This window comes from Planococcus citri, chromosome 5 (genome assembly GCF_950023065.1).
Source record: "Planococcus citri chromosome 5, ihPlaCitr1.1, whole genome shotgun sequence".
NCBI lineage: Eukaryota > Metazoa > Arthropoda > Insecta > Hemiptera > Pseudococcidae > Planococcus > Planococcus citri.
In genome coordinates this window covers 40,643,459-40,664,537 of record NC_088681.1, presented here as the reverse complement: position 1 = coordinate 40,664,537, position 21,079 = coordinate 40,643,459, and the positions used below count along the sequence as shown (strand labels likewise).

At 33.1% G+C, this 21,079-nt stretch overlaps 5 protein-coding genes and 1 long non-coding RNA gene across 6 annotated transcripts in view; 1 reads left to right on the top strand and 5 right to left on the bottom strand.

Annotated features, from left to right (window-relative positions):
* Nucleotides 1-3,092: 3,092 nt before the first annotated feature.
* LOC135846826 (uncharacterized) lies at nt 3,093-4,556 on the bottom strand. Its single transcript, XR_010559018.1, has 3 exons — nt 4,361-4,556; nt 4,139-4,191; nt 3,093-3,330 (listed from the first exon to the last, which is right to left on the bottom strand). It is a non-coding gene; the product is annotated as an uncharacterized LOC135846826 (long non-coding RNA).
* Nucleotides 4,557-7,249: 2,693 nt separating this feature from the next.
* LOC135846821 (uncharacterized) lies at nt 7,250-11,723 on the bottom strand. Its single transcript, XM_065366117.1, has 9 exons — nt 11,494-11,723; nt 11,359-11,409; nt 11,226-11,285; nt 11,075-11,149; nt 10,335-10,436; nt 9,543-9,609; nt 8,457-8,547; nt 8,242-8,376; nt 7,250-8,167 (listed from the first exon to the last, which is right to left on the bottom strand). Exons 1-9 carry the CDS (start codon nt 11,537-11,539, stop codon nt 8,033-8,035), a joined length of 762 nt encoding a protein of 253 aa, XP_065222189.1. The 5' UTR covers nt 11,540-11,723; the 3' UTR covers nt 7,250-8,032.
* Nucleotides 11,724-12,153: 430 nt separating this feature from the next.
* LOC135846822 (proteoglycan 4-like) lies at nt 12,154-14,123 on the bottom strand. Its single transcript, XM_065366119.1, has 5 exons — nt 13,938-14,123; nt 13,630-13,713; nt 13,049-13,561; nt 12,901-12,972; nt 12,154-12,815 (listed from the first exon to the last, which is right to left on the bottom strand). Exons 2-5 carry the CDS (start codon nt 13,658-13,660, stop codon nt 12,730-12,732), a joined length of 702 nt encoding a protein of 233 aa, XP_065222191.1. The 5' UTR covers nt 13,661-13,713; nt 13,938-14,123; the 3' UTR covers nt 12,154-12,729.
* Nucleotides 14,124-15,797: 1,674 nt separating this feature from the next.
* LOC135846824 (flavin reductase (NADPH)) lies at nt 15,798-17,308 on the bottom strand. Its single transcript, XM_065366120.1, has 5 exons — nt 17,123-17,308; nt 16,864-16,960; nt 16,605-16,769; nt 16,432-16,521; nt 15,798-16,352 (listed from the first exon to the last, which is right to left on the bottom strand). Exons 2-5 carry the CDS (start codon nt 16,934-16,936, stop codon nt 16,063-16,065), a joined length of 618 nt encoding a protein of 205 aa, XP_065222192.1. The 5' UTR covers nt 16,937-16,960; nt 17,123-17,308; the 3' UTR covers nt 15,798-16,062.
* A 408-nt stretch (nt 17,309-17,716) lies between these two features.
* Nucleotides 17,717-19,462, bottom strand: LOC135846825 (ADP-ribosylation factor-like protein 16). The gene is made up of 3 exons (XM_065366121.1): nt 18,544-19,462; nt 18,145-18,476; nt 17,717-18,078 (listed from the first exon to the last, which is right to left on the bottom strand). The coding sequence occupies exons 1-3, from the start codon at nt 18,554-18,556 to the stop codon at nt 17,902-17,904; spliced, it is 522 nt and encodes a 173-aa protein (XP_065222193.1). The 5' UTR covers nt 18,557-19,462; the 3' UTR covers nt 17,717-17,901.
* A 138-nt stretch (nt 19,463-19,600) lies between these two features.
* The window catches only part of TTLL5 (Tubulin tyrosine ligase-like 5), a 60,019-nt gene continuing 58,540 nt past the window's right edge, over nt 19,601-21,079 (top strand). Inside the window, exons 1-2 of the mRNA XM_065366113.1 lie at nt 19,601-19,751; nt 19,885-20,128. Coding sequence (XP_065222185.1) covers nt 19,901-20,128 — 228 coding nt within the window. The 5' untranslated portion in view covers nt 19,601-19,751; nt 19,885-19,900. The remainder of the gene's footprint in view (nt 19,752-19,884; nt 20,129-21,079) is intronic.

The following is a 21,079-nucleotide window of genomic DNA, read 5'->3' as shown; positions in this document are numbered from 1 at the left end:
AGTATGTAACCTAGTTGGATGATCATCACTGAAAAAAAAAATGTGAAGAATAAACCGAAATTTTGTTATGTGATGTCGGCAGAGTTGTTATCCTGGGCTCAACCTGATCATGGTGTATTTTAAAATGAACAATGAAAACTTTCGCTCAATTTTACTCAAAATAAAGGTCATTTCTTGAAATCTTCAGCTATTAAAAAAGGCTGAACATGATACTCATAAATTTGAGAGTTTGGCACAAAAAACATGGTTTTCAAGATGGTATACAAAATAGGGCAAGTCATCAGTTCTAAGTGAACAAAAATTGACCTCCTATCTACTTTTTTCAGCTTGGTAAATCGCCATTTTCCTCTCGAAGACTTCTGCGGATTTCAAAAATTTGATTGTCATTGCTACAATCAAAAGTTCTCTTTTTCACCTCGTAAAATCGTAATTTTCTAAAGGAACACTTTTGCGGATTTCAAAAAATTTGGCACTAATAGAAATCGGATAAAATTCTCTATAAAATGGATGGTATAAAAAGAGTGTCTTTAATGTGCTTCAAAAGTTCTGAACATTGTCAAAGTTCAAAGTTCCCAGAATTCTGTTTCAAAAAATATACACTCTGGTTGGAATGGTTCTTAAAACAAAAAACAATCGAATTTTTTGTACATCTGGTAGTTTATAAATGCCATTGAAACATTTGAAAACCCAGTAAGATCAGCTCATCTAATGAACTTCAGGGACTCAAATTTTAGTCAAACAGTCTGTGCTGAATACTAAATCGACTCATACCACCATCGGCCGGATCCGGCCATCTGGTCAAAAATCATAATTTGTGACTGTTTTTTCTCATATTTTTTGTGAATATGAAAAATGCGTTTTTCTTCCCACAACATGAACTTTAGCAGCTGAAATTTTGGCCGAAGGGTCTATGCTTGATACCTAATTGATTAATTATTACCATCGGCCATATCTGGAATAATCATCAGAAATCGAATTTTTTGTCCATCTGGTTGCTAATTCAAGTTTTTGAAAAACTTGAAAAACCAATAAAATATAAATGAGCTCATCAAATGAACTTCAGGAGCTCAGATTTTGGGTCAAACACTCTGTGCTGAATATCAAATAAACTCATACCATCATCGTCCAAATCAGGCTGTCCGTTCAAAAAAACAGATTTTTTTATTGCTTTTTCTCATGTTATGTGAAAAAAATCGATTTCAGATGATAATTTCAGATCCGGCCGGCGGTACAGTTGAGTCGATTAGATATCAAGCATAGACCCTTCGGCCAAAATTTCAGCTGCTGAAGTTCATATTATAGTGAGGAGAAACGGGCTTTTTCGTATTCACAGAAAATATGAGAAAAAATAGTGAAAATTTTTTTTCTGGCCGAACGGATTGATCCGGTCAATGATGGTATGGGTCGATCATGAAGACTGCCTTTGGCCAAAATTTGAGCTCTGGAATTTGATACGATGAAGAGATGGATATTTCAGATATTTGTAATTTTTCCCCGTTTTCTGAGTTGAACAGTTTTACCTGTGGGGCTGTGGCCACAAAACTACAAAAATGCTCGCCAAAAATCGAAAAATCAACTTCATCAGCTGAAAATTGGGGGATGGGGGTTTTTCGAGGACCTCTTTCCACCAGTCCAAGTTTCATTCCAATCGCAGATTAGCATGTGGTAGAGTTCCCTGTAAAGTACAAGTAAACATTTTTCAATTCGTTTTTTTTTATGGAAGAACACTATTTATGTAAAAATTGGAAAAACAAAAAAAATGACTAAGGCCGCTTTTCCAAGGAACCCCTTACTTTTGGACCATAAAAGAATATGATTGTCAAGGATGTCAAGGTGATTTATACTGTTTAACAGTTATTGAGTGTTAAAATTCAGTGTATCCACAATTTTGCTCCAAATACGAGTATGAAATAATTTCTTACTGTTGCTGGAATAATTCTCAAAAATGGGCTACATTTTCTAAATTACTTACCCATTATAATGCAGTGAAAAACTGAAAAATATTGTTTAATTAATATGTTATTCAACGAGTCAAATTAAGTGATTTTCGACGATTTTTAATTACTTCCCTCGCTTTTCTCGGGAAATAAACCTCAGAAATCGTCTAAAATAACTTCATTTTTCTAGTAGGATAAAACACCATTCCCATGTTTTTTGAGAGATTCAGTAAAAATAAACCAAGGTAAATTAAAAAAAAAAAACGAATTGGATGAGTAAATTGTACGTTTCATTATGCCTACATAAATCACATCGGCAACTCCTATAACAAATGCACAACGAGTAATGGAACGGGTAAAATTGGCCGCTTCACATGGGTATCCCTCAACATCTATAAACTAAGAGAGGTTGTCTCATAACCCGTATCCGGCGTTGGCGCCTGGGAACAGTCCCCGCTTTTCCGCACCGCGGCGCGTGACGTCACTGGAGGAAGCCAACTTCTTACTGAAGCGGTAATAGCCCATTTTTCGTGGTTTTTTCGATTTTTTGGACAAACGAAGGGGTTTGGGTAAAATTTTAATAGAACTTAATTTCAAGATATTCAAATTTTCTATCGATTGGTGTAAAATTTATTGAATTTCGTGGAATAATGACGATTTTACGAGCATTTTTATTCGTGAAGTTTCACCAAGTGTTCAATTTAAATTGAAATTAATCGAAATTTTCAGTGAACACCTACGTATTTTAAAAATCCAAAATGTTCAGAATTTTGTGCTCTTTAATATGGTCTATCATTAAAAGCCCTAGCTTCTAACAATAAAAAGTTTTCAAAGTTTGAATAAGTAAAAACATGCTGTGCACTATATAGACATTCGGATTGGAATCAAAAATGCACAAAATTTTCAGTGGATACACTAGTATTTTAAAAATTAATAATGGCCATAATTTTATTCTCTGTAGCGTGGTTTTTCATTCGAAAACTAAGCAATTACCGTTCAAAAGTTGCTATCAAGGTTCAAATTATTATACACACAGCTAATGAAAAAAAAGAGAACTTCAGCGATCTTTTTAGTTTTTTTTTCTCTCGAAAAACGCAATTCATCTGTTAGAAAAATTCTATAGAATGAGATTATGATTAATAATTAAATAGTTCATTTCAATATTCATCCATCTATTAGCAAAAATCAGGAATTCAAATACAGAAATAAAGATACTTTTACAAAAACACAGAAGATACAAAAAGTTGAACGAAAAATAAATATTAATAACCAACGAATCACTGAACTCTGAAGAAAGGAAAAAGAAAAAGGATGATTGATGATATGATATTATATTTCTGTATCTATTAGTCTTTTATCTGCATACTTTGATACTGCCGATCACACTGAATGACTGAAACAAAGCAAAAAAACATCATCAGGTTCAGAATATTTATTCAGTGTTGTTCAAGATAATATCAAATATGTAATGAAATAAATCACATCACGAAAATGCATTTTCATATTTCATCTTTTACTGAAATATTATGAAAATCAGAAATCCGTCATCCGTCACCACTTTCTACAAATCTACGTACGGAATTGTACCAACAATTAGCGAAAAAACACAGATCTACTCTCTAAATTTGAAACAGTCAATTTCACTGTTTAGCAGTCACGACATTTTGCCTTTTTAAAGCAGTAGGTTTTTTTACTGCAAAACAGTGAAAAATCACTGAATTGGTCAGTAAAAAATCATTTTGACTGACCAATTCAGTAATTTTTCACTGTTTTGCAGTAAAAAAAACTACTGCTTTAAAAAGGCAAAATGTCGTGACTGCTAAGCAGTGAAATTTGACTGCTTTAAATTTAGAGAGTAAGTTTTCACAAATTTCCCAAAGATGAGACATTAAGCAAAATTTGGATCCAGAAATGTAATTGATTAGATAAAAATCAATTTAGAATCAAGTAAGCAGCAATAAAAATGTAATGTGAATCATAATCATGATAGTGTCATTACAACCAAGCCCCCAGCCCGTTCAATTTTATTCTAGCAGTTGGCACGAATATGTTCAGCTCATTTAGTAGAGACAGATTTTGAATATGAACATGACTTGAAAAGTGAGCTGCAAAAACTTGATAAAATTGTCTTAATTGTCCATCCAAAAGAGAGCTAGAAAGAGATGCTGTGTTATCAGTCAACTTACACAGCTTACACTAACCCAAAGAAACTCCCGCATCTTCAGCAGCAGTTCAGCAGAACGAACGAATGGAACTGAAACGAAAGAAAACAGTTCAGTTAACAATTTACATCACGTTCAATAATAATAATTTGAAGCAGAAAATATCCAATGAAAAAAATCAGATCTCAATCTCATTATAAACAACTGCTCGGAATGTTACAATATGAATACATATAATTAAGCCGAATCGATGTTACGTACCAAATAGAATGTTTCTTCTTCTGCTTCAATTCATTTCTTCTTCGATTAAATATATTAATTAATTAAATGCAACGGATTTTTGAAAAAATGATTCGTAAAAATTTAATCAACACCGCTCAACTCCATTATCACAGTGCAAAATTATGTAAACAAGCAATACCTACTTATTTTCTTTCCTCCAGTGACGTCACGCGAGTCGATGGCAATACCACCTATAGTAAAAGGCCTGAGCGCTGAATCGTTATCACCTTCTGACGTCACCACTAGTAGATGGCTCGATTGTGTTTACCATTTGAATTTTAACGTACATTTAAATGGCGAGTTCGTGAAATAGAGTAAAACTTTCGTTAAAAACGTTATTAAAATGATGACATTTTAATTAATATTCGTTCTAAAATGTGGTGTAGTGATGAGATATTGTTGTTTTCAACTACTGGTGGTGTTGGATTACTTTATTTTTGTACAAAAGTGAATTTTTCGCGATCTGTTTGTGTTGTGACATTGTGTGATTCGGATGTGTAGATATCTTGTGAAGTGAATAAAAATGAAAACTGATGTGTACTAGTGCCTGTGTTTTACTGGAATAACATCGCAGTGAAATGAATAGTGAACCATATAATCTAAAATGCGTTTTAAATCTGCATTGTGAATACAACCATCCAACTACAATGGATGGATAAGGTTATCTAATCAAGAATCAAGAAACCATCAACATCTCAAACCAATTAGATGATTTTAGTGGGATTTTGACAAGATTCGACGATTATTTAATTATATTTCACCAGTGAGTGTTGTATTATCCGCCAAAAGGTATAATTTTGTCAAGTTTATGTATAACTTTCATCTTTAATGTTGAAAAACAGTGTTGTTTATAACCTAATTTCTTCATTATTTTTCATTAAAATCATTCCTACATGATCATAAATTCATTATTCATGTAGATAAAATATGAAAAATAAAATTTTCGCAGGATTTAATTCGTTTGAGTGCATTTTTCATTCAATTCTATAGTGTATTATGATATGTTAGATACGTAAGTACTACCAAGTAGCGATGACGTCACAAAACAGCGCTCAGGCCTTTTACTATAGGTGGTATTGGTCGATGGGCGATTGAAAAATTTTTTACCTATCTTCTAAAATGAGACAACCTCTCTTAGTTTATAGATGTTGGGTATCCCTGAGGGCTGAGATCTAAATAAACGGGGGTTTGTTATTCTCACATACAGTTAGCAACCTTATCGCTTATCCATGCTCAAACTCGTTCCTTTTTTCCAAACAAACATCAATCCAAAATTCCAAATGCAAAATCGTAATAAACTTATGGATGGAATGTTTTTGGAATGAAATTTGATGTAATAATTTTATTTTATAATAATTATTACTAGTTGCAATTGCAGCTATGGATTTTATTCAATTTTTGATGGAAAACAGGACCTGGAAGGGGATTTAACGGGGTAATAAAGATCAACATCAATCATCAATATCATCATATATCATATGTCATAGTCGTATGTATAATTCCGCATATTTTCTGATTTCCGATTCTAAATTAAATTTTTCATCGAGGATTATTGGAATAATACTTCATCATTTCATTATTAACTCTACGTTTTCTACTCGTCAGTCCGTCAGTCGTCATTCAACTTGTGGACTTGATCACTTGATCTACTACTACTCGATATTGTTCAAGTTGAAAGATCAGAGCCATCAGAGGTGAATGCTTTTAGCCCTTATTTACCCTACAATGTTCCAATTATTCCACCTGATCCCAATCATCTAAAACAAAAATTCTGAAATTATATGTACTTAGAGTTTAGACATATGTATTACTACACCCAGAATACCCAGATTCTCAACTCTAGTTCCTTTGATTTTTCATTTCTCAGACATTCCTCCGTGAATTTATTGTGTCTATACTGGTCTATACTGAATGCAAAATGATAAATTGATTAGTGTATGAAACACGATGACATACACAAGATTACAAGAATAAACCTTGCGAATTGAAACTATGGATTAGAGTGAATATTATTCAATCAGGAGTAGGGATCATAAAACTTCAAACACATCATCTTCAAATAGTTTTAATTACGTACGTCGTCTTGTTTCAGTCGCAAAATATTGAATTTTAATAACTTATTAATTAATTCTTTCTCCAACCTCCAACGAAATAGCGATTTATGTTCATCAGAAAACAATAACTGATAAGTGAAGTGAACAGTGAACGTTTCATTGTTGATTCGTTCGCGTAGGTTGCTAACTGTATGTGAGAATAACAAATCCCATTGAACGAGTAAAATAACGGGAATAAGAAAGAACGATACTGCCGTATCCAGTTTCTATATACGTTCGCCCACCAGCCTACGTCCTTCTACTTTCACAACATACTAGTATTTGTTGGGGGTCTTTCATCCTGTGTGCCAGCTAATGAACTTGGGAGTGATTTTCAAATTTTTCAATTTTTTAAAATTTTTTTCTCATATTTTATTTATTTTTCACTCGTGAGTCGTTGTGACTCACGTCTTACACTCATTGACACGACAAAAATGAAAATTGTCCTTTTAATAATCGTCTACACGTCATAACGAGTATTTTGAGGGGTCACATGTATTTTTGTTTTCGTAAGCTAAAAGCCAGCCAATCGCCAGCCAATGAAATTTTGCCAGCCAATAGCCAGCTTTATTTAAGCTAATGAAAATCAAGCTAAAAGCTGATAGCCAAAAGCTAATCGATGATTGGCTGGAAATCCCTGGTCTTTTCTTTCACGTGAAATGAAAAGTACATGGTGGTTGGTGAGTATGTTGATTGAGATTGATCAGGATTGATATGTACATACTTACATAAATTATTGTTTCAGTTTCACAATTAATAAATTTGAAATGGGTAGTGATTGAAAAAGACCAACTTTTCTTTCTTTTACGCTTTCATCGAATAAATTTGTTTACATTACTTAAAAAATTAAAAATAAACAGTTATTACTCACTGGATCTTTTCTCGACTTGACATAAGCTCGCCGTAAAATTTGAATCATTGATTAGTGAATACAATAACAATAAGTACTTAGGAAGTATCTTTTGCTGATCCAGCTCCGAATTGAAAAAAAAATAATAATACGTAGACGTACCTACCTATGCGTACTTATAATGAAATATATCACTTTAGAATAAAAACCCTCCTATAAAAATTAAAAATAAAACTACTTCAAAAGAAATAAAAATAGGTATATAGCTACATTAAAGTTTGATAAATCATTCCAACATTGAACTCGGAACATTGACTAAAATTAATATCAACCGAAAACTGAGAGATCGACACCAAAGCCAAGAAATGGAAAATTATCTACATTCTAATTTCCAATAGGCTACATCTACTGAAATGAAAAGAGTCTACAGTACAGATGACTCATTTTTCACTTTTCAGAAACACGTCGAGATAAATTAAAAACTATTTCAACCAAAGATCGTAAAATAACGCATTTTGAAAAAAAATTCAACAAATTGACCCTAAGCCCTTTTTAATACATATCTACATAAAAATGTACCTATACCTATACGCAAATAGGTATTTATAAATTTTTCACTGCAACAATTCAACATTGTTTGAACCCTGGAATTCAATTGATTTACTTATGACTAGTTTTAGCTACGTATACCTACACATTTATGACAGTTCAAAAAGGGCTAATAGGATCTGGATAAAGTTTCTTAATCAATCTAGGCGCCGAACCGACTTTAATATTGAAAGTTTGAGCGAACAATTGACACGAAATTTCCGGCAAAACAACAGTAAAAAAGGACTTGCATTGCTGAAAAAAAAAAAAACCTCAAATTACGATACAAAATTTTTACGAGAACATTAAAGTAAGGGTACTTTACTTACTTTGAAATGGGTTTCAGGAACATTGAACAATTCTCTGAGAGTCAGATACATTGCTAATTGTTGTTCAGAATTGAACGGATTACATTTAAATAAATCCTTCGTATCGGTATTCGCAGAATTTCCTTTGGTAGGTTTCTAAAATTGGAAAAATATGTTTTAATATGAGTTCTAAAATAGGTACTAATGGGATCAACCCATTCTTCAGAATTACTCACTTTGGTGTCTTTAAGCTTTTCATACTGTTCTTTGTTATTTTTAACAAAGTTTGATATTTCATCGTATGTTAAATTTCGAAGTTTTTCCATGCTGAAAATAAATGAATTATAATATTCATTCGTGATATAATAATGTACGTATAGGTAATTAGGTAAGGTAAAGTGCCCTAGTGCCCAAATCTGGTCACCAATGCGGCCGAAGTAGAGATTTTCGTAAGTTTGATCATTTGTAATGTAAGGGAAGGTACAACATTACTTTACTGCACTTAACGAAAATACACAGTTGCAACGCAAACATTTTTTTAGTAACACCGTGTTAAATTCTGAGCTAAAAAATTTCAAAAATTTCGTAATTTTTAAGAATTTTGTTGAGAGTGATTGAGGATAAAAAATGAAAAATTTTCCAAGTTGCCCTCCTATTTTCGGCTCTTTGAATCGGTTGGAAACAGTTTCAAATCGTTTAGAGCAGTTCTGGAGCCTCCAGCAAATTTTTTAAAATTGAAATTCCCGAAAAATGTCACCTAAGTAAGTTAATGCAAAGCTAAAATTCACTTTGAACCCTAATTTCGACATGCCCAGGTAAGGAAGCTGAAAATAATTTTAGGTCGCTTTAGAATATTCAACCATTTTTTCGGAAATATAATCCCCTGATAAATGTCATAAAATCTGTCGAAATGAACTTTGAGAGACTTATTTTTCCAAAATCAATTTCCGGCAGTTTAGAACTCTATAAATTGTGTAAATTTTCAAGTAAATCATCAACAGGCACCAATTTGAACTTTCAAAAATTTGCTGGGGGCTCCCTGAACAACTCAAAACTTTTCGAAACCATTTCTGATCGATTCGGCGGATTAACAAACAGCATTTCTAGGTCAATTCGTTGAAATTTTGTTCTTTATTTTTAAAACGGTCACTTTTGGGCGAACTGCTTTGCTTTATTTTATTCGAAAATAATTTGTTCAAAAGTTGAAAAAAAACTGAGGTGCCACATTTGAGCACTATACCTTATTGACTTGTGTCGGACTTTGGCATATTTTAATTAAGTTATGAGCCATTAGATACAAAAGCAAATTGAATAATACGTACTAAGGCTTATACTTTTTACTGAACCAGTCGTTTTCGTAAGATATTCCTTGAGACGGCGTTACTGCATCTATAATAATGTTACGTAAATTAGCGTACCCGTACCAGATGAATGAGTAGGTACATAATTTCAACCAAGTATAGAAACTGTAATTTTCTGTATAATTATGGGTAAGTAATTGTGAATGTTTGGGGACAGGGGAGGGATAATATAAATGAAAAGAGAAGAAACAAATACCTACGTGAATAGGTATAGGTACATATAACCTGGTTTAGATTTAATGAATTGCTGTGAAATTATCAAAAAAATTGATATCAACCACAGATGACGTGGAATATAAAAATGTTTGGTTGTTCAACGAATATATAATTTATGATTCTGAACAGACGTACAGACAGTACTACACCCACACGCATTGTACGAGCTGCAATATTTTTTCAAATAATACCGAAACGAATTCGTGATGTGTTCATTTCAACATCAACAAGTGCAGTAGCATCAGTCAGATCTTAGAATGAAGTCATTTTATATACAATGAAATAAAAAAGGCACTAAAGAATGTTGAATCTCAATTGAAGCAGTAGGTACTACATGGTAGACTGTCTGTGGCCTGTGGCACATTCGAACGGTATTCCAAGTTAAGCGAGAACTTTTCCAACAATTCAAGAATTAATTTTTGATTTTTCAACAGTAGGTACAAAATTGCAAGGGTGAGTGGTTTTGGTCTCAAAAACTCAGGGTTCCCGTAGAATTTCCCTATCATTATCGTCATGAGATAATCCAATAATACCCACCAGTCGAAGTACTTCCGTACGATCTTGAAGATGAATCAATTTCAGGCAAACAAATAGGAACATTTTGTTTGTTATTCTGTGGAGAATCATGTTCAGTTATGTCTGGAAACAGAAGAATAGAGGATTTTCCATAGAGCGAATGAATCAGTCACATCAGTGATGAATATTTTCCTCCGATAAGATTATGTCAGATTTCACGATAATTTCTTTCAGTCATCGTGAAAACTGAACTAAATACAATTTGAATAAAAAATGTAAACCATTCTTCATTCAATATAAACCTTTCTTTCAATTTCATATAATCTTATCTCCTGTGAACAAATAATATAATAAGTGCCACTTCCCTGAACTGATACCGAATTTAATCAGCATTCGGCAGTAAAATACGTGCATGTGATGGATTCTAAGCACTTTCAATGAATCTTTCCTTGAATAAGGGTATAAAATGACTTAAATTTGACTGTTAAGATAATGGAAAGCCAGTTTCACTTTTGACTTGCACCTGAACCTTATCATTCTTCGAAATCAGGACAAGTTTATGTAACACTGGCATCATGCAACATGAATCATTACTTAGGATATCATTTTTCAATGAATGATGATGTAATCGTAAATATAATTTGAAACGATTTCCTTTTACAACTTGAAATTCTTCAGTCCACCATTACATTTTGTTAGCACATCAGAAATTGACTTGATAAATTTCGTACAAAATCGTCAAAATGTTGAAACGTCATTACCTCGGGTATTCGAAATTGAATTACGAATGCAGAAACGTACACGTGGTACTAATACCGCGACATTCTTTCTAGTAGCTGAAAAATTTCGAATTTATTTACTTATTTGGAAAGTCTTTTGAAACGAAAAGGAGGATTTTAAGTACCAGATTACCTTGTTGGTAGAGATCAATACGATTTAAACGTATGACAGGATTCATGTTGATGAACTTGACTGGAAAATTTCACATTTACTGTGAATTATCAACGTAAATGGGATAAAGTGATGCAATTTAAAATCATATTACCTTTTGAAGAGAGATCAATGCGACGAAGAACGATCAAAGGATTCATTTTAGCTGTAAAAATTCCACGTTTTGATAAGTACTGAAGAGAAATTTTTAAAAATCAGATGAACATTTGTGACGTTTACCAAAATTTACCTAATAATTTCTTGCTGAACCGATTCACTTTTTTGAACTTGACCATATTGTAAGTTGGTACTCAGAACTAATAATCTTACTTGATTGAACATCTACCAAACGTTACTACTAATACGAAGTTTTCACACAAATGAATTTGAATTGTTGAAAACAAGTTTGGCGAGAAACAGGTGACATCAAAACAACAACAATAACAAAGAAATCCTAACAATACCAGCAGCTTTGTCCCGGGAAATACGTGGTTATTCTAACTAAAAAAGAAAGAAAAATGGAGGATTACCTTGCTTGATTTCTGGGTGTTCTAACGGTTCTATTTCTACCACAGGATTCAATAAAACTGAAAAAGCACATTTTAAAGGATTACTTTCAAATTGATTTTAAGCCAAAGTGATGTATACACTTATAACTTTGTGAAAGTACAATCAAGACATGCATACATAGGAACACTACCTACTACGAAAATTCTAACGAAGACAGAGTAGTGTAAGGTTAAAGTGGAGCAAAGCAGAGCAGAGCAACACTTATTCTTGTAAGCGCTGCTATATGCAAGATCTCGTCAACCTTTTTCCAATGATTCAAGATGGTGACTTCGCTTTGCTCTGCTCTGCTTCACTACAACCGTACACTAGAAAAAAAATAAGATAAATAACGAAATCCAAGTTGTCTTATTACAAAAAAAAATTTATTTAAATATCTTGCCGAATTCCACTTATTCGACGATACAAGCAAGTAATATTAAAATATAAATCAGAAAAAATAATATAAAAGAGGTCTAGCGATAGACATGTTTACGTCGCCTTACAAACTACGATTTTTTTCAATATTTTTACACAGTATGTTGAATAAAAATTGTAACAAATTGACATAATAAAATTACTAAAAATAAAATCAAACATTCAAGTGTTATAAGAAAATTGTTAGATTATGGTAAGTTCATTTTGGGGGCTATAATAAACGCTCATGAACACACTAAGCAAACATATTGTATAATTTTAATATGAGCGTTTCTATAGCTTTTTCCTCTTTCTTTTTCGCTTAAAAAAATTTTTTTCTTTAGTGAATTCACCTAAGTTTAAACGTGTCTTAGTCATACTGCTGAGACCATAGAATGAACAAATTCTACTCCTTTCAACCCAGTGTAATATACATTTATATAATAATAAAATCATCATTTCTATGGTCGACCTCCTTGAATCATATTTTTAACAGCTATTTTATACATAAATAAAATTAATCTTATTTACCACTCTTCGTTTTTGCAGCTGGCGTTCTTTTCGCTCGTTTTCCTCCAGTTGTTTTCGCCTTAGATACTTTTGCACTTTCTGTAAATTGGTAAGAAACAATACGGTATGATTAAACACTTTTAGAAATAAATATTACGCAACTTCTTCAAGGACAACAACTTACCAAGTTTTCCCGCGCTGACCCGAGGTTTCTTAGGAGTCTTCGATACAGCTTTCTTAGCTTTAGCTGGGCTCTCTGCAGAATAAAAATCACAATAAATTAATACGATTTTAGCTTCGATCAAAAATATGATAAAAGTAGGAAAACATACTTTTAGCTTGTTTGGGTTTTGATTGTTTCTTATCCGTATTATTCGTAGCCTTAGCTGGAGTAGTTTCGGGCAATTTCGCCGGTGTCGTCGGGACAGTAGCTACTTTAGATACAACGTTATTCGCTTTAGCGCCTGGGCGACCTCTACCACGCGCTTTACCACCAGCAGCGGGAGTCTGTGGGGTTGGTTTTTCCTTAGCGACTTTCTTAGCCGGCACGTCGTTCTCGATTTTTGGGGCGGCTCGTTTCCTCTTTCCTTTCGCTCCAACGGAAACATCATTGGCGGAGGGAGCTGTGTTGTTTACTTCTTTCTTAGCCGGTGTGTTATTAGAGACGGCTTTTTTCTGAGGAGTCTTCTTCTTAGGAGCGGGTTTCTTTTTCGCTGGCGTCGGTTTGGGAGTAGCTACATTGTTGGCCTTTGTTACCGGTTTTACTTTTGGAGTCGCGTCTTTTTTCGGAGTGGCGAGCTTCTTCAAGGGGGTGGCTTTTTTCGGCGTGGCTTTAGATTTAGCTTCTATAAATAAATATTCGATTACGATTCGCTCGTAAAATATTAAAAATTCACATCAAATTAATACTTACTTGGAGCAGTTTTAACCCTTTTAACACCCATTCTTCAAATTGTATCAATGCACATATATGTTCAAAAGAATTCGTGAATTACACCTATAACAGAACATTAACACAAACACGCAAAATTAAATTTAAAATAATCAAATCAAAAAAAACACCAACTTTATATCAAACAAAACACGTAAAATAATTATATTCGGTTTTGGCTACCCTATCGCATATAAACAGCGAGCAAGCGTGCGGCAGTTTACACATAACCGTCACCAGCAAAGAACAATAGAAAATTTTTAAATCGTTAATTAACGCGGGCCACTTACTTTTAGCAATTCGGTCAGTAAGACGAGACGAATAAGAGTAGCGCGGAGTGTATTTAGAAAAATACAAATTAATTAAAATATATAACGTCAAATTAAACGTAAGTTCATTCCGTGTAAACAATAATTTAAAATAATAATATTGATAAGACTGTTATTCCGCCATTTCTGTCAAAATAATTTGTGAAAGAGGTTATTTCCTTCGTTGTGTTAAGGCTCTATATAAAGTGGGTGAGCGCATCGGCCATTTTGTTCCCTGAGTGATAACGGACTAGTAAGTATGCATACAATTTCTCACGTAAAAAATGCAATTTTCTCGATAGTTCGCGAGTCCGGGTGAACTTACCTGTAGTCTCAAATTAAAGACAATAACATTTCCTATCGATCGATGTTAAATTTTGATCATTTCATGAAAAAATAACGACTTTATGAATACTTCAATTTTACTGATTTCTGCGTACTACGTACGTCATCTTTAAACTAAAAATACTCGAAATTTTCAGTGGACGCATAGGTATTTTAATACAGCAAAATGTTCGTTATTTTATCCTCTTTAAAATGAGCTATTACCGAAAGCTCTACATGCAACCGTTCAAAAGTTTTCGAAGTTGAAAGTTGGGAAAACAAGCTGCGGATGGTAAGTACTGAACTTTGAACTAATATTACTCGAAATTTTCAGTGGACACGTAGGTATTTTAATACATCAAAATGTTCGTAATTGTATCCTTTTTAAAATGGTTGTTTACCGAAAGCTCTACCTTCAACCGTTCAAAAGTTTTTGAAGTTCAAAGTTGCGGAAAGTGGTCAAATTGTGTTATCACTGTTATCAGTCACTTAGTTTTGATCAGTATTTTACTTTCCGCAACTTTGATCTTCAAGATCTTTTGAACGATGAGAGGTAGAACTTTCGTTATAAGCTCATTTTAAAGACGATAAAATTACGAACATTTTGCTGTATTAAAATATCCATGTGTCCGTTGAAAATTTTGAGTAAAATTTGTTCAAAGTCAAATACTTACTGCCCGCAGCTGATTTTCGCAACTTTCAACTTCGAAAACTTTTGAACGGTTGCATGTAGAGCTTTCGGTAATAGCTCATTTTAAAGAGGATAAAATAACGAACATTTTACTGTAATAAAATACCTATGTGTCCACTGAAAATTTCGAGTATTTTTACTTTAAAGATGACGTACGTAGTATGCAAAAATCAGTAAAATAGAAATATTCATAAAATCCTTATTTTTACGCGAAATGATCAAAATTTAACATCAATCGATAGGGAATTTTATTGTCTTTAATTTAAGACTGCATAACAGTTCACCCAAACTCGCGAACAATTTAAAAAATTGCATTTTTTACATAAGAAATTGTATGCATAATTACTGGTACGTTATCACTTCAGGGAACAAAATGGTGGATGCGCTCACCTGGTTTATATAGAGCCCTAGTTGTGTAGCGTTGGTAATCTGTGACATAGAAAACGTCAGCGCTCTCTATAACGATGATTTGGTATTTTTCTATTCGGAATTCAAAGAAAATAGCGGGAAAAATTTTGGTTTTTGAAACAAGGAAACAAGGAGGAAGGAGCAATAAAATCTCTTGAAATTGGATAACCTAACAACAGAAGACACAAATGAAAATTCAGTTCATTGTAATCATGTCAAATTGGAAATCGCCAATTTAAAGGTATCTGTTCCTGTACTTTCAAATTCAATTATTCGTGTTCTATTCCTATTTCTAGGTTGATTTTTTTTTGTCAATTATTACGTTTGAAATTCGAATTCTAAGATGGAATTTACAACGATCTTCACGAGAGAGAAAAAGTCTCGAATAATAACGAAAAATGGTACCAAAATTCAAAACGATGTGTTCGGACTTCACTTTATTTACTCAACACCATCGACATAATCAACAATATACAAACTAAGTAAAATATCATTCGATAAATATAAATTACGTAAGATGAATAACAATATAAAATGATAACAAACGCAAATAATCATGATCACTGATCAGCTACATATCCGTAATTAAAATTGTGCATTAAATTTTAAAATAAAATGCAAAAAGTACCATGAAAATGATTCTGAGCATAACACAATCGTAGATTTGACCACGAATACATATATTCAACTACTCGGCACAACTGTAGCGATACCGCACACTTGATTATAATGTTCAGGTTTATCTAAACTTTCAACCAGAAATTCACCCAAACTTCGTTTAGAAATAGCTCGTCCGGGAGAAGAATCGTGTTTTATAGTATAAGGAGTGTTCGGTGTATCAGCTATATGAGGTGGAAGAATAGCAATCCACTTCAAAGTATCCTCTTTCTTCAATAGATCAAACATTCTTTGATGATCTTCATTCAAGTCTTTGAAAATCTTAGGAACCTTGTCCGGCTCGTAAAATAAAAACGCTGAAACATGAAAAATCGAGGTAACAAAATAAGAATAACGACGATACAATGTGGTGCAGTGATAAGAAAACATACACACCTGATAAACAGACTGATATCTTTTCGACGTTGGCTTTCTTCATGGCTGAAAGTATGTTTGAAAGACCGGTTGACATTGCCGTAGTAGGACCTAAAATTGACCGTACCGTTAGTATTTCTTCTTAAAAAATAATTAAAATAAACGAATTTACAAGATTATTTTTAAAAACTTACTGAGATCGTTTCTCGTTCCTAATGCAACAACTACGGCGTCTCGTCCTTCGACTGTTTTTTCAACATCACTTTCCACCAGAACGTCTCCTTGAATTATTTCTATCTTGTTACGATACGTTTCAGCCATTTTACTGGGATCTCGAAGCAAAGCTCGAACTTCCAAGCCTTCAGATATCATGCAATATAACCATTTAATTAGTTTTCATTAAACAAGTTAGGTGTATACGAGAATTGTGTTCAATAAAACAAAAAAAAATACCTAAATTCAACGCTGCTTCTACGGCACAAACACCGGTCATGCCACTGGCACCAAAGATCGCGATTTTTTTCATTGTTCCGAGTGCACAATTGGAACGCTGAAAGAAAGATGAATTAAACTTAAGCTAGTACTTTGAATTCTTGAATATGAAGAAAATGATTAATAATTCACAGTTCAAGGATTGAATTATTAATCAATTTCTGATCAACAGCTGACACTTGATGAAACATGAAACACCGTGGTGTACGTGACTATTTACCCGTTCAACTGAAGCGAACCTCTGACAGATGAGAGAATACGGTGAATAGTTTCAGCTTCTTCTTGACTCTAGTTAGTTAATTATATAGAAACACTAATCACGTTAATTCACCGCAGTTAATAAAGAAAATTTGTGAAAATTAATTAACTTTCACCTTTTCTTTTATCAATAAAAATTTTCCACGAAAATAATTTCTGATGACGTTGAAAAACATTTCAGGTACTGCTCTCTTGTGGTGAAATTATGTACTATTTTTCTTCAAGTTTCACAATTTTTGCTTGGTTCATTCAGCTATCAAGGAGCTTCATTTTTCTTTTCGACTTTTCGTTTTTAAATTTTTTCGCGGTCATTTCATTTTGTCGTAAATTTCAAATTTAAATTATGATTTTGACTTTTTTGTCACTCTGGCGATTTAATTGAAAATTCTCTAAATTTAAGCCGATTATAAAAAGATGTGGAACAAATGGTGAACGTTTTAAATTAAAATAATATACATATTATCTATAGGTACTTACCTAAAGAACAATTTTACATAATTAATTTATTCACCGAAGATTATTATTTTTCTGCAGTTTCAGGGAAGTCTATACATGGTACATACATTACATTTCTATTGAGCAAACATCAAAATACAAAAGGTGCTGATTATAAAATCAACGTTATTCAATATTCATACATATCATCAAATTCGTTCCAAGATTGAAGATTCTACCTACTTGTACGAGAATATAAATAATATACTATAAAAAAAAACTCTTGCGCTGCTCCTGTGAAATAAATCATGTTTGTAACCAAGCGAATATTTTATCATTTCCAGTACCGTCGATTGCACTAAATTCAGCTATCGTGATCGTTTGAGATATCTGAGTTTTGAGTTTTTCAATTTGCAACATAAGTAGAGCTTCGTTACGCATTTGACGATAAGACATATCCATTTTAGAGAGCACCAGAAGTATCTGAAATTTCTATTATCAAGATAATCTGCTCAAGTGTTCTGACTAATGCACGTACCTGGTACCTACCTTTGATTTTTTCAAAGCTGGTTCAGTAAGGAGAGAGTACAGAAGCACTCCCGAAGCAGAGATTTGGCAAAGGTTACTCGCATCCACGACAAATATAATTTTCTCAACGGAATTATAATAGTGGTGCCATAATGGAGCAACTACACCGCCCAATTCTCGTACCACAAGCGATTTATTGTTAGGAAGTTTGATCTTGTACATACTGGTGCCAACAGTTGGTACGCTACTCGTCGTCTCATTTATCTCGCTTTTTTGTTGCAGTTTTCTCAGCAATAAGGTTTTACCCGAACCTGTAGCTCCGACGCAGATGCAGGTTATTCTTGGACGAGATTCTAAAAATTCAATAAATTCATAAATAGTAACAGTTTTAAAACGATTACTGACGATTTCTATACATACGTTTCATTTTCATGGATTTTTAAGCGATAAAATATCTCGAGTTAAAACTCGCTAACTCAAGGGTTGAGCTAAGCGTTGCCTAGGAGAATTATAAATAAGTTACTCAGCTGGGGTTGCATGTTTTTGTTTTTTGTAAATGCAGGTGTTCGCGAAAGCATCTTCTAGCGATTGCTGCTTGACTCTACCCTTCCTTTATCTGCCTATAGATGTTTGAATTTGAGCAGCAATAAGGTTTTTGTATCAATAATCAAGTCAACGTTCACCTTATAAATTGAAAATCAAGTACAAACATACCTATCATTCTGTTATAGAAACTTGTTTTCGTCTGTGACTGTGATATCGACTATATCGTTTAGAAAAATTTCCTATTCTGCTTAGGTTCAAATAGGTATTTGGTATCAATTTCTATGCACTTGCCGATAGTTCAGAAGTTTTCTTTTCAGTTTCCTATGACTTTTTTAAAATACCTATTACAAAATACTGTGGTATCTTAGCTCATGAATACTTTAGAGTTTAGAATACCTATAGCCAAGAATGATGCACGAACTACTACTACTACTACTACTACTAGGTTCTCACTTATGGCTCAGATGACTGATCAGAAAATGAAATACCATGTAATTCGCGTAGGTACTTATTTTATTGTTGATTTCCCCGTCAAATTTCAATTGAGAGGGACATGTTGATAGTAGATAGATCCCACTTTGTTCGTACCTATCGAGTTTTTTATCCCCATGAATGATCTAGATTCTAGAACAAGAAGCCTTGGATTTCTTTTTTTTAAAATAGGAAAACTCGCGAGCATGAGGTGAGGATCGACAAAAATTCAAAATTCCACTTCTCCAAATTTAGTGCTCAAAAATTAATCAAAATCGAGTTAAAATTTTGCGCCGAAAAAAAAATTTAAATCTATCTCAGAAGGTACGATTCTTGATATCTACGCAAAGCGATCCTAGCGGATATTTTAGAAACCAATTCAGTTTTATTTTAAACGAAGTTCCAGAATCGTTTCGATTTCGTTTCTTTTGAAAAATATCGCCAAGATTTGTGCAAATGATAACATTTGAAACGAATGAACGAGCAAGTAGCGACACACAAAAGTCGGCAAAGCCGCTTCCGAATCGCGAATTTCGTAGAACTTTGGGATTAAAATCGAAATAGTTCATTTCGTAGTTTAGTTTTTATGTTAAATCCTCAACAACCGACAAGTAAGTAAGAATACAATTATTGGAAAGTGATAGTGTTCAGTAAGCCATGAAATTACATACCATGGTAACTAACTCTCTCAACTCATTTGTCAAAATCGCTCTCTAAATACGGTATCTCTTTTTTTCACCTCAGATTATTGTTTTCACTCATGGATGGACAAATGGATGATCACAAGCAAGCTGAAAATACAGAAGAAAAAACAGATGAGTGGATTATAATCAATGGACGAAATCGTGTGTTAAAGTTCAGCTGCAATCCACCAGTGTCTGCATCGAAATCTGCATTGCCTGCGGTTAAATTGCATATGACGTATAAGACTATTCAGGCCGAGACCAAGTTGTTGAACGCTTTACTTTTGGCTCATGGATTTAGAGAGGTTCGTAATTGATTTTTATTTCATACGTAGGTAGATCGTATTCATAGGTGTGTCAATTTATAATGAATTGATCGATTATTTAACATATTCATTGAATATGATCTGTATGCATATTGCATATTTTTTTTCTTTTTGCGAGGTATTTTGCGTTCCTTATGTTGAACAATTTTCCAAGCTTTGAAAAATGCCTCGAATTCTCGAATTTACCTTCACCTTCTTTTCGCTGGATAATTTTAATTGCTAGCTTACAATAAAAAACACTCGTAAAAATTACTCGTTAGGGCATATTTTCGACGGTCGACGATGGTAACATTTTTAACGTCTCGGTAGCGCGTATTCGGCGGCATACGAATTATTTCATTTATTACATCTAATCAATATTAAATTAGAAGTTTTCAAAAGGAAAGTGACTATAATAAAAATTTTATGTCGTAAAACAATCAAAGTTATCGTGACCGATACACGAACGCGAGCGAACGTTTTTATTTTCGTAGTTATGTCACGATTGATGTTTGCCATAATCAAATCCTCCTTGACAACGTGAATTTTTTCTTACCTACGGTTTTCGCATTTTTAAATTTTATTACTCTCTACAGGTGTGCGAATCGTGAAAAAATTACTATTCGTATATCTTTCGTTATTATCAGGATATTGAAATTTGAATTATTGGAGATTTTTTCTTCATCACAAGTACATAGCTCTTCTTCATGATCGATTATAGAATTTACGTATTCAATTTACGAGTAATAAACTTACTCACTGGAAGGAATCGATATAAATTGCAATGGTTTTTTTTTTACAGTACTTCGAGAACCCTCGTTATACGATTCAAATACACAGCAAAGTATGAGTATTATAATTTTTTCGACCTCGTGGATAATTTTTTCCATTTTCAAACGATGGCATAATGCCAATTAGACTGGTTCGATTGCAGATGAAAGTTATGTATTA

What these genes read in the sequence shown, in the direction of transcription:
- LOC135846821 (XM_065366117.1), bottom strand. Translation starts at nt 11,539, where the DNA reads ATGGTCAAGTTCAAAAAAGTGAATCGGTTCAGCAAGAAATTATTAG. An exon ending in TATTGATCTCTACCAACAAG is followed by an intron (nt 11,150 to 11,225) that starts GTAATCTGGTAC and finishes GAAATTTTTCAG; the next exon opens with CTACTAGAAAGAATGTCGCG. An exon ending in TTCAATTTCGAATACCCGAG is followed by an intron (nt 10,437 to 11,074) that starts GTAATGACGTTT and finishes TTCTGTTTCCAG; the next exon opens with ACATAACTGAACATGATTCT.
- LOC135846822 (XM_065366119.1), bottom strand. Translation starts at nt 13,660, where the DNA reads ATGGGTGTTAAAAGGGTTAAAACTGCTCCAA. An exon ending in AAGGGTTAAAACTGCTCCAA is followed by an intron (nt 13,562 to 13,629) that starts GTAAGTATTAAT and finishes ATTTATTTATAG; the next exon opens with AAGCTAAATCTAAAGCCACG. An exon ending in GGTCAGCGCGGGAAAACTTG is followed by an intron (nt 12,816 to 12,900) that starts GTAAGTTGTTGT and finishes ACCAATTTACAG; the next exon opens with AAAGTGCAAAAGTATCTAAG.
- LOC135846824 (XM_065366120.1), bottom strand. Translation starts at nt 16,936, where the DNA reads ATGAAAAAAATCGCGATCTTTGGTGCCAGTGGCATGACCGGTGTTTGT. An exon ending in AGAAGCAGCGTTGAATTTAG is followed by an intron (nt 16,770 to 16,863) that starts GTATTTTTTTTT and finishes TGATATCTGAAG; the next exon opens with GCTTGGAAGTTCGAGCTTTG. An exon ending in GATATCAGTCTGTTTATCAG is followed by an intron (nt 16,353 to 16,431) that starts GTGTGTATGTTT and finishes TTCATGTTTCAG; the next exon opens with CGTTTTTATTTTACGAGCCG.
- LOC135846825 (XM_065366121.1), bottom strand. An exon ending in CAGCTTTGAAAAAATCAAAG is followed by an intron (nt 18,079 to 18,144) that starts GTAGGTACCAGG and finishes TAGAAATTTCAG; the next exon opens with ATACTTCTGGTGCTCTCTAA.